This window comes from Amphiprion ocellaris, chromosome 18 (genome assembly GCF_022539595.1).
Source record: "Amphiprion ocellaris isolate individual 3 ecotype Okinawa chromosome 18, ASM2253959v1, whole genome shotgun sequence".
NCBI lineage: Eukaryota > Metazoa > Chordata > Actinopteri > Pomacentridae > Amphiprion > Amphiprion ocellaris.
The window spans coordinates 1,929,909-1,942,145 of NC_072783.1; the positions used below are offsets into that span (position 1 = coordinate 1,929,909).

Sequence of the window (12,237 nt, forward strand, 5' to 3'; positions counted from 1 at the left end):
AAATCCCCAAATTTATAAAAATGTGCAAAATCTTCAGGAAGAAAATTGCAATAATTCCTTAAAAGTTTCCCCTAAAAGTTTTATTTAAAAAAATTGGCAAGAAATAAAAATGTAAAAAAAAAAAATGCAAATTGTAAATATTTTCAAAAAATGAATAAAAATCTTCCAAAAAAAATCCTAAAAATATCTAAAATGATTCCATATCTATCAGTAAAACTTCTAATATTCTCTTTAAGAACATTCAGAAAAAAATCAACCAAAATCCACTGAAATTCGCTGGATTTTGGTCAATTTTTTTCCTGAATGTTCTTAAAGAAGCATTTTTTTTAAACATTTCTTTTTTTCCACCAAAGAATGTTCAAAAATTTCCCCAAAATGTTGAAAATGTGGAAGTTTTCACTGTGAAAATATATTTATTTTCAAATTTTAAATGGGTCAGTTTTGCCCTGCAGGATGACATGAAGGTTAATATCTTGGACATTATTTAATATCATTTCACAGTGACTTCACAAGCAGATCATAGTATTTTTCTGACTTTTAGCCAAAGTAACTTAACTTTTCTACATTTAAAATTAAAAGTTTCTTTGGTATACAGATGTACAGAAAAAAAGATCAGTTTTACAGAAAGCAAAAACAACATTAAAAAAGAATGAAGATCATAAAGACTCCCACAGTTTGTTTCATGTCATTGTAGTGATGATTAAACACTTGTTTACATTTCTTAACTTTACCTTAAATTGAGATAACATTAGGTTAAGTAAACATAATACAATAAGTTAGCACCCACAGTACAACTGAGTTAAAGAGCACATTAAAACTAGGTACAAGAATGGAAAAATAGCATTTGCCATTTAAAAGTAAATAAGACAAAATAAAGAAAACTTTTCTAAATGCTTTATGTCTACATGCACACAATCATAATAAGAAGCTATACACACACATTGTATTTTCCCTAAAATAGTAGACTGTACAGTAAGCAATGAATATGGTCATCTTGGTAAAGCTAACTACAGTCAGGATTTTGTGCAATGTGATCATTTAAGCACTTTGTGTTTTTTATTTTTATGTTTCTTTACTTTTATTGTTACAGTTCCACTATTTGGAAGCATTTGGAACTATCTGTGTTTTTATTTTCATGTCTGTTTTTAACCTATAGCCTAATTTCCCTAATGGAAAAATAAAGCTTTATTTAACTGAATTAAACTGAAATTTTTAAGATGAACCTGTAAAATTTTAGAAACACTGAAAACAAGCAAAGTGACCCAGCACTAACCCCGCTAAAACATTCCCACATCTGCAAAAAATATCAGTTCCAATACTATAATACTGCGATTTTACAAATTTTACATGTTAAAGTCAAAACAATGACCAAAACCTAAATCATCCGTACATATCTGGGGGTCTTTTGCTCCATGCTAGCTCTTTAGCATATTTACGTGTGAGATAATTCACATAGACATAAACTAAAATGATGCAACAAAAAATGATGCAGAAATACTGACTGTAGACCAGTGAACCAGCAGTTTCTGTAATTAGTACCAGCAGAACATCACATCTGTTTCTTGTAACTGTCAGAAAATGCACTGTGTGCATTAGCATGTGTAGACTTTTTAATATTAGAGCCATACAGGGTGGAGCAAGGATACTGTGGTTTAGTGTTCCTTCAAGATTCCCACAACAATCAAGGACCCTTTTGCTCTGATTTTGTGCAGTGTCACTGTTGTTCTGTAGGGGGCGTAGAGAACGCTCTCACTGCAGCTTCTTCTTTGCCAGCTCGGCCAGCTCTTTGGCTTTCCTCCTCTTCAGCTTCTTCTTGAGGAGGAGCAAGTCGATGTAGACGATGTGATCCAACACCGTCGAGGCACAGAGGAGTCCTCCATGTAGAGCTCCTGCTATCCCACAGCTGAACACATCCTGGCCTGCAACACACACACACATACAGCCCTTCAGATGAGACACAACTACTTCAAGTCTAGATTCAAATTCTTGTATACCGCCTTACAGATTATGATTTACCTCTAAAGCCTCAAACATGATACAACTTCATAGAACTATTTAGGTATAAAACAAGAGTCTCACACTTCTCACAGTCTCACCACCATTAATCTGAGAAGTTGCTGAGACACATTTGTACCTGTTACAAATTCACTCATCCATGAAACACAATGCTATAACACAACATCTTCTTGCAAATTTCCATACCTGAGATGTAGAGGTTTTTGATGGGGGTGTTGCACCTGTTCCTGGCCACTGCCTCGGCATGGAAACGCTCCAGGTTGTGCTCAGCGGAGTACATGGCTCCACGCTGAGCACCCAGGTAGTGCATGTTGGTCAGTGGGGTCGCCACATCCTGGAAAACCAGCTGAAAAAACAGTGAAACAGACGTTACACTGCAGTTTCTAATTGATATCAAACAGCAAACATTTATCCAACAACCTAAGCAAGGATATATGTTGACAACGACAGATCCTACCTTGTCTTTGATTTTAGGGAATATGGTGCAGGCCCAGTCAAAGAGATTCTTGGCAAATCTCATTTTGTAGCTGTGGTATTCATCACCCCTCTTGCGCACAGTCGTATCCTTCCACTCTTCAAACCATTCATACTTAACCATGGTCAGTATGGTCATGCAAGACTTTCCTGTTAACATGAAATACACAAGACATCACATCTAATCTGTCTGGATGCCAGGATGTGATATTTTCTGGAGTTCTGTGTCTGTAGGAGTACACCTTTAAAACATGACATGCTTGATTTAGCAACAACACTTTAATATTTATTTGTACCAAACCTTTCTTTCCTGTAACTTCTGTTTTTGGCTACAGTAGAGAAAACAAATGGTTTTGTGTACCAGGATGTCTGATTTTGGCTTCAGGGTCCTTGGAGGATGGGATTGTGATGAACATCATGGGGATGTTATCAGGCGCGTCCTCTTTGCTCAATGCAAAGAAACTGTCCATCCTAAAAAGCACATGAAAATGTCAAATTTACATTATCCTTCCCCAGTCTGAGCTTTATCAGCAGCACATGTTAAAAGTCCTGGAGCTGAAACCTGACTGGTCCTTTACTCCATCTAGTGGACAAGAAAGAAACTCTAACTTGGCTAACTTTGAAAAAGCAACATCAAGTAAAGGATGTTTATTAGTGTAAAATGTTAAGTAAGTCTTTAAAGTCTGTTGTTTTTGAAGAGATAAAAGTAGATTTGAAAAAAATGTGTAAACCTTGTGGCAGCAAACTTACACTGAAGAGTTGATTTTCCCTTTAAGGTTTCCCATGTACGGCTTCTTCTTATACAATAGCACCCCTGTGTGGTTGCTAAATGCTACTTCTGTGTTCTCCACATACTTACGACTGGTCCATGTCATTGTTCTTGAAGAGCCAGAAGTTAGTGGACACCAGACCCAAGTCCTCTGCAGTTCCATCAAAGCCAGAGAAGACCAAGAATGATCCTCTGCCGTGTTTCATCATGTTCAGTCTTTCCTGAACGTCTGCAATTAGGGAAATAAACAGTCATCTTGAAAGATCTTCCCTCGTATCATTAAGAGAACTTTACCTCTGAATCAGTTGGGTTTCTTACCATGTTTGACCTGAATCTCAGGGGGAAGAAGCTTCTGGAAGGTGGTGAAGATGCCACAGTTTGATACAACCACGGAAGCATGAACCTCCACTTCATCTTGACCTTTCCTCACCTTCACACCTGTAACATGGCAGCACAGAAACTAAGTCTTGAGCTTTACGTTTGATGCAATCTCCATTTTAGCAGGTGAAAAATGAGCTGGATCCAGTTTTTACCATAAGCTGCTCCCTTGTCATTAACCAGGATCTGGGAGACGGGAGCTCTGACGAGGCAGTTCCCTCCATATTTCTGAATGGTGCGGATGATGTGGAAAGCGATCTCACTGGCTCCACCTTTAGGGTAGTAGGCTCCTCGTTTGTAGTGATGAACCAGGAGGGCATTGATCAGAATACTGGACTCTTTTGGAGGCACACCTAAATGTAGACAGAATAAAGGTTTAATGATGCGAGTTTCACTCTTTTTTTAAAGTTTGTATGCTGATTTTTCACTGTAGGAACTTGGGGGAAGCACAAGGCGGCACAAACGTTTACAAGAATGACCCCATAATTGTTTTCTGTTGTAGTGTTACTGGACATAACTCCAGTTCTATGAGTACGTAGGAAATAGAACAATGGGTATCTGAATTTTATGTTGTTGATGGCGATATTAGAGAAGACTTGTTCAAGGACATCGAGAGGGCAATCAGTGTTTATCCTCTCTGAGATTTACCAATCACTGTCAAGATCCACACAGCAGGTTTTGATAAATTTGATAGATTTTGACATCGACTTGGTTTGTTGTAATCTTTGTGCAGTTTGATAAACCTAAAAAAAACCTAAAAAAAAAGTGGACTGAAGATTGCTAACTGCTTATCTTCTTCTCAAATGTGTCTATATAGTTTTACTACACCTAAATCTGTGTTTTTGAGAGTATCGTCAGTTCACGGCAGTTTTAAGGATTTTAGTTTTAGCTGCATTCGTGACAGCATAAAGACAAAACATCACATGGACTTGTTAAGGAGAGTGTGTGGTCAGAAGCAGTTTGCATCAATCCTTTCCATTTTCCAAAGACTAGATTAGTATGCAGAATTTCCCTGAAACAATTAAGAAGTAAAGCTCACTGATGGAGCTTTACTAGGGAACATACCATGTGTCTACTGTCCTTAATGTTTTCAAACCATAAAGAAATACATTTTACCAGGCTTCTAATACGGGTAACTTTTTAGAATAATGGCTGCAATTCATACATCTGTCATATCTGAAACTAAAAGACAGTTTTATGGTGTTTACATCCAGTGTTTAATCTCATACTTTTGGTTCCATTTCACATCCAGTATGTTGGAGTACATGTTGTCACCTATCTGAAGACTCACCATAGAAAAGATAAGAAAAGATGACCTGGAGGTCCTTGTTGCTGGTCAACGTGTTTGCCAGATCTGTTGCATTTGTGCCAGAGAGCCTGAAAACTGGGGAGATGAGGTTTGCGATGCCTGATTTTAGAAGGAACAAAGACACCCACTGTGGGATCAGCTTCAGGGTTGCCAGATAGTGAGTCTTCTTAGCTGAGATCTGTTGGAAAGATGAGGAAAATTTGAAATGGTTTTGAATGTATAATTTCAGATAGATGACACTGAAATATGCGTCGAACAGCAGCATGTACCTTCATGATTTTGAAGAACTTCTCGATGGCTTCTGTGTCGTTGGGGAATTGCTTCAGCAGGTGGGCTTTCATCTCGGTTTTACCAGAGAAGATGGTGTACTCTCGTTTTTCATCGCCCAGGCCGATCTGGATGGTGTCAAAATGTTGATGTAGCTCCTGAAACTCCAGCTGGCCCTCAGAGATCTGGTCAAAGGCGATTCGTAACAGACTGTTCTCATGGACCTGACCAATGTAGTGAAGCCCTGGAGACGAAAGAGAAGGAAACGTGAACCTGGCAACTGATTATTTTACGTAGATGGTGAATATGAAATACTCTCCACAACATTATGAATACTCTAGTGTATTGCTGTGCTTGTTTTTGATAGAAAACAGTATTTCTCAGAACTTTATCTTATTCTTGCAAACATAAATTAACAAAAATATCATGTGACGACCACCACAGCTGAGTGGACATGCCTTCATCTGCCGTTTTCCTATAACTGGAAGATAGTGCCTTCAGACAGATTGTCTTGTCGAACTCTTTATCATAATAAAAAGTTGACTTTTTTCCTTCACAAGCGTCTTAGTAGCTCTTATTTTATCTGTACACAAGAACAGGAAAATGTTAGGAAGAGGCTTCTTTAATGGCTGAAACAAGCAGATTTCAGACGTTTCAGTGCTCAGAAGATGCTGCCTTGGGTTTGGGAAATTGTGATTTTAATTATAGTGAAGCAAATATGAATCTTGATTTTGTTGCTCCTGCCATAAAGTTGGAAACATAACATCAGTAACGGCTTCATATTGTCCCTTAAGCATGAGCAATGTCTGTATTATTATTTAACACAGACTGTCTTGGTAAGTATAACATTTCATTGTAGTTTGTTGTTCAGAAACATCACTTACTACTATATTCTTATCAAGTTATACCTTGAACTTATCAGGTTAGAACAAAATGCCATTAAAGGGAATGGCTTCTCATTTTCAAAAAATATTGTTTCCTTGTCTGAAAGAAATCCAAAAATTCAGCAAAAAAATTGCCCCAAATTTATGAAAATTTACAAAACCTTCAAGAAGAAAATTCCAGTAATTCCTTAAAAGTTTCCCATAAAAATTTTATTTTAAAAAAAAAAAAAAAAATCTCCCAAATTTGGCAAGAAAATTCTTGTAAATATTTTCAAAAATGAGTAAAAATCTTCCAAAAAATCCTAAAAATATCTAAAGTGATTCCATATATATCAGTAAAACTTATAATATTTTCTTGAAGAACATTCACATAAAAATCAACCAAAATCCGGCAAAATTCGCTGGATTTTGGTTGATTTCTTGTGAATGTTCTTAAACATTTTCAACATTTCTTTTTTCCCACCAAAGAATGTTTAAAGATTTCCCAAAAATGTTGAAAATGTGGACATCAGAAGTTTCACTGTGAAAAGACTTTTTTTTCTCTCACATTTTCAAATTTTAAAACACGTCACTTTTGACCCGCAGGACGATGTGAGGGTTAAAAGCCTTCTTTGTGTATGCACTCTTATCCCAATACCATCAACTTTAGTCAATAATGAATGAAGTGCAACTAAATTAAATCGTCCTTAACTGATCTGTTCTCTGTACACCACTTAACCAGTCAAACCTGAATTATGTTGTAATATGGAAGAAGTTTTAATGTAAGAATGTGAAAGGTTTCACTTTATGAGATTTTGTTGTCATAAGAAACTTTTGTTGTTATAACGTGACAAGTTTGTATGCTGTAATAATATGAAAAACTTCTTGGTACAGATCAAACTTTTCTCACTTTAATGTGAAATTTATAGTTTTTTCTGTCTGATTTGGCCGCAGCACGTTTCCATTCAGAGCAGCAAATATCTAACCCAGAATAGATTGGTTGAATTGCTCTTGGTGGCCAGTTACAGTCATTTTTACCTGATTACATTGGCTACTGTGGCTGTTCTTCTACTGTCAGGTTGGTGATGAGCATTATTCTGATTCAACATTGGAAAAAATAAACTTATGGCGCCTTTAAAAAGAGAAATTAAATGCGTCTGTCGCCTAAGACAGAAGTCTTCTTACCAACATCGAACTCGAAGCCTTTCTCGATGTATGTGTGGCAGCAGCCTCCAGCCTGGTCGTGTTGCTCCAGAACCAGAACTTTCTTCCCTGCTTTGGCCAGCGTGGCTCCAGCTGTCAGCCCACCGATACCGCTGCCGATGACAATCACGTCCAGGTTCTGGGGCACTTTGTCAACACTAAAACCTGTACAGAAGTCATGATCGTAAAATATAGCGCTCAGTCAGTTCACCCAGTTATCAGTAAGGTGCATCATAAAAATTATCACAATCGAGTGCTGCAACCGACACAGAATTATGTTACATAAACGCGTTACATAACACAGTCTGAAGGTTGCACTGCACACCTCCACTGTCAGATACGATGAACTAATTCCAATATATTTTGGCAGTAAACAGCAGATTAGCTGCTAACAACAACAACGTCCTGATCTAATTTAGATAAAACACACATGAATAACAGTTATTGTACTTCTGTTAGTTTAGGTTTAATCTTTAGTCTGAGTTATGGCCCCGCAACCAGATCATTTAGATAACTGAATCGGAAGTGAATTAGGTGGACATTAATTAAAATATTTTAGTGTCACGGAGAACTACAGCTGAGGGATTTGTGGGAAATATTTGATTGTGATTTTTCTGACAGGTATTGTGGTTTGATCTGCTTCAGTTGAATATTCACTCTGTAATAAATTTAAAACATCATTGAGGATTATTAAATATAATCAAAATCTGACTGTCACACAAGGAGGACAACATGAATTTATAAAACCATTGACATGACAGTTTAAACCCTACATTAGATGCTCTGCATAACAAATATCCCTAATTGCATTGTTTCAATCAGAAATTTTAATTTGAAATTGATTGTTTAGTTCTATAGAGGACCAAACTGAATGCAACTTAGAGGGTTTTAAACATGGCAAATATTTATTATATTATAAACAAGCTTTTATACTTAGCTCATTTCAATTTTCATTTAGGATGCCTAAGATAAAACAATGTAAGTCTAGCAGCCAGCAGTCAGTTCATGGAACATAAAGTACAAAAAAAAGGAAGACAGGCAGCGATCTACCAGGATATCAACATATTATCACTAATTAAAGTGTCTCCTTTGTTTAATTTGTACTGAGATGTAATAGTCAAAGGCACAAACCTCCTCAAGAATGTCAAATTCCATCAGTAATGTTTGCAAAATAGAATAAAATAAAAATGCATTGTAAATGAAATTCGCATATTTCCTTCTCATATTACTCAACCATTTTTATTTATTCACAGGATGTACAATACAGGTACAAATATCATAATGTATATATATGTTGACTTAATAGGACATGTGAATTGAATAGAATAACCATTAACATTATTAGAAAAAAAAAAGATTTTCCTGCTGTGAGAAATGAACAATTTTGGAGTGAAAATAGTCGATTTAAAAAAAAAAAAAAAAAAGGTTGTAGTTTAGTGTGACAATAGCAATTCTGCCATAGTGAACATATTATAATGCCACTGTGCATTTTTTTATTTTTGCAATTTTATTTCTACTACATAATCTGTCATGGTCTAGAAAGGATTTTAAATTTATAGTTTTACTAATTTACAATCTGCAGTTAATGTCTTCTCTGTAATTTTTACACTTTGATAGCCGGATTGGACCCTCTGGAGGACCGCTTTTGGCCCAGGGGCCGCATGTTTGACACCCCTGGCTTAAATAATTATTTATCAAGGCATCACATCATCAATTTAATCTTCAGTCTGCAATAACTTTACCTTGCTTGATGACTTTGTCGCGCTTCTTCTGATCAAACTCTCGAGGCCCAGGCGGTCTCACCGACTCCAGGGAAAACGGGCTCTTTTTACCAAACAGGTACCAGTAAGTACCACCGGCCCAAATAACCACCCAGGCTAAGACAATCAGGAGCCACATCTTGAAGCAAAAATCTCTGCTTGTGGATTCAGCGTCGGTCTGCAGCAGTGGTGGTGGTTTGTTCTGACCACTGATCTTGCCATCAGCCTCCTTTTATTGTGCTCAGTGACAAAGGTTTGAGTGGAAGGAGTCTGACATGAAACACTGCTCATGTCAGGACAAGCAGTAAAGATAAAGTGTGGAAGACCCAGTTTTCTTTCTTTCGTAATTACTGAGCCCTTATTTAGTGCCCAGACAAACACATCAGGGGCAAAATATAGGCCTTTTTTCTCATCATTTTACAGATTTTTGCAATGTTTCACTTGTCTTTGGAGAAATTATTCTTAAATTTCTGATAGATGCACCATTCTTCAAATGTAAACTGTGCAAGAAATCTGCAGAATGTTGGAAATTCAGTTGCTTTAACCCTCCCGTTGTCTTCAGTTATGAGCACCAAAAATATTGTTTCCTTGTCTGAAAAAAAATCCAAAAATTCAGCAAAAAAAATTCCCCAAATTTCTGAAAATTTGCAAAACCTTCAGGAAGAAAATTCCAATAATTCCTTAAAAATCACCCTTAAAAATTTTATTTTTAAAGAATCCCCAAATTTGGCAAGAAAATTCTTGTACATATTTTCAAAATATGAATAAAAAATCCTAAAAATATCTAAAGTGATTACATATATATCAGTAAAACTTGTAATATTTTCTTTAAGAACATTCACATAAAAATCAACCAAAATCCAGTGTATTTTGCTGGATTTTGATAGATTTGTTCTTAAGAAACATTTTTAACATTTCTTTTTTTTCACCAAAAAATGTTCAGAGATTTCCCAAAAATGTTGAAAATGTGGACATCAGAAGTTTCACGGTGAAAATATATATATATAATTTTGACCCGCAGCACGACATGAGGGTTAAAGTCAATCAGAAGGTGCCTTTTCTGTTCAGCTGTAAATTCTAATACTTAAGATTACTATTTACAAGTAAGAACATATTTTATTACATGCAGTATATTGATTTATTTCAAAGAACTTATAGGAAACCTACATAGATTAGAGATATTCATAATTGTTGTTATCTGATAAGGCAATTAAGATAACGCTTGCTGGACGTCATCTTAGACTTTATACATATAGCGTTGACTTTTATGTCTTTACAACAGTGCAACTGAGTGAAATTATGGAGTTTCAGCATTTCAGGTCTGATAAGTGCAGAGTCGGTGTCCTTGGGGAAACATTAACCCTCATGTCGTCTTGCGAGTCCAATTGACCAGTTAAACTTTGAAAATGTGGAAAAAAATATATTTTCACAGTGAAACTTCTGATGTCCACATTTTCAACATTTTTGGGAAATTTTTGAACATTTTTTTGGTGGAAAAAATGAAATGTTACCAAAAAAGTTTCTTAAGAACATAGTCCTCCTGTATCCGCAGTATATATCTCCTGAAAGAGGAAAATAGGCATAAATCCAGTGTCATGTAATGATGATATAGTTTACTGTGCATGCTGTCATTTCACAGACTTCATACATGAACTTTGCACTCAGGCTTTACACTAATGCAGTTAACTTTGATCCGTAGATTTAATCTGCAGCCTCAGATAACATGAACCACAACAAAGAAACGAGCTGTTCTGTCGACTCTGAAGGAATTTGAAACTTATACGGACAAAAATGTAAAACTGAGTTCATGGTAAACATTTTAATGGAAAACCACATGTTCAATATCAGGGTCTTACTACGGTTTGAGCTCAGAATGCTTCTTGTGAGAGACATGGACATATTTCAACCCTTATTCCTCGTAGACTTTTGACTCGTCATGGGAAGAAAAATGCAGGCGACACTAGTCCTGACAGACACAGATAAAAAAAAAAAAATTAAAAATCCATTGACTAATAGTCAAAAAGCTCTATATTTGCCCATAAAATGGGGAAATACTTACAAGTCACTGGTTGTGCATGTTCAGCGTTACCATTACAATGTGTAGTGTCGTCAATAATTGTTAAGGAAGTGTAATTCTAAGTCTATATGCAGCTCCACTGCTGCAACATTCTTATCCAATATTCTTACAGATTTAAAAGCCAGATTCATAGCAGTAGCTGCAGTCGTTGACCAAATGAAGTTTTTTTTTGTTGACGCTTGAATTGAAAATGACACTAATTGGATGGAGAGCTCGAAATGGAAGCCGGGATGAAGTTAAGCTTAAAGACTCTGATACAGGAAGCGGCTCTGGGTCAACGGGCCAATGTGACCGACTGTGCTGCAGCAAAGAAATCCTCTTAGAAATGACACTAAGCAGCAGCCGCACAACTCCTGCCACTTTGCCCTGCTTTGTATAGTTACGCAGGTTGAGGTCATGTTGGTGTTTGCTGTTTTCCAGGCAGAGATGCCGGATGCCAACTGAGTCGTTGCTATTTAATATTAACCCTCCTGTTGTCTTCATTTACGGGCACCAAAAAATGTTGTTCCCTCGTCTGAAAAAAATTCAAAAATTCAGCAAAAAATACCCAAATTTATAAAAATTTGCAAAATCTTCAGGAACAAGATTCTGGTAATTCCTTAAAAGTTTCCCTTAAATTTATTTTTTAAAAAATCCCCAAATTTATAAAAATTTGCAAAATCTTCAGGAAGAAGATTCCGATAATTCCTTAAAAGTTTCCCTTAAAAAATTTATTTTAAAAAAATCCCCAAATTTGGCAAGAAATAAAAATATATTTTTTTAAAAATGTAATTTTTTTAAAAAATGAGTAAAAATCTTCCCAAAAAATCCTAAAAATATCTAAAGTGATTCAATATATATATCAGTAAAACTGCTAATATTTTCTTTAAGAACATTCAGAAAAAAAAACTTTTTTTAACATTTCTTTTTTTCCACCAAAAAAATGTTCAAAATTTTCCCAAAAATGTTGAAAATGTGGACATCAGAAGTTTCACTGTGAAAATATTTTTTTCTCCACATTTTCAAACTTTAAAACGGGTCAATTTTGACCCGCAGGACGACACGAGAGTTAACTAATATGATAAAACAAGTCAGATAAAAGTGAGATATGCTAACGTAGATCAATAATCAGAGCAGGCAGG

At 35.9% G+C, this 12,237-nt stretch overlaps 1 protein-coding gene across 1 annotated transcript; it reads right to left on the reverse strand.

Annotated features, from left to right (window-relative positions):
- Positions 1–387: 387 nt before the first annotated feature.
- si:ch1073-13h15.3 (inactive all-trans-retinol 13,14-reductase) lies at positions 388–9,249 on the reverse strand. Its single transcript, XM_023286439.3, has 11 exons — positions 9,022–9,249; positions 7,262–7,444; positions 5,216–5,457; positions 4,929–5,124; positions 3,793–3,990; positions 3,578–3,697; positions 3,350–3,488; positions 2,852–2,961; positions 2,474–2,640; positions 2,203–2,362; positions 388–1,919 (listed from the first exon to the last, which is right to left on the reverse strand). Exons 1-11 carry the CDS (start codon positions 9,176–9,178, stop codon positions 1,750–1,752), a joined length of 1,842 nt encoding a protein of 613 aa, XP_023142207.2. The 5' UTR covers positions 9,179–9,249; the 3' UTR covers positions 388–1,749.
- Between the last annotated feature and the right edge of the window lie 2,988 nt (positions 9,250–12,237).

Coding starts and splice junctions, on each gene's coding strand:
- si:ch1073-13h15.3 (XM_023286439.3), bottom strand. CDS start 9,178: ATGTGGCTCCTGATTGTCTTAGCCTGGGTGGTTATTTGGGCCGGTGGT. Junction 7,445..9,021: donor CGACAAAGTCATCAAGCAAG/GTAAAGTTATTG, acceptor ACTTCTGTACAG/GTTTTAGTGTTGACAAAGTG. Junction 5,458..7,261: donor AGGCTTCGAGTTCGATGTTG/GTAAGAAGACTT, acceptor TTTCGTCTCCAG/GGCTTCACTACATTGGTCAG.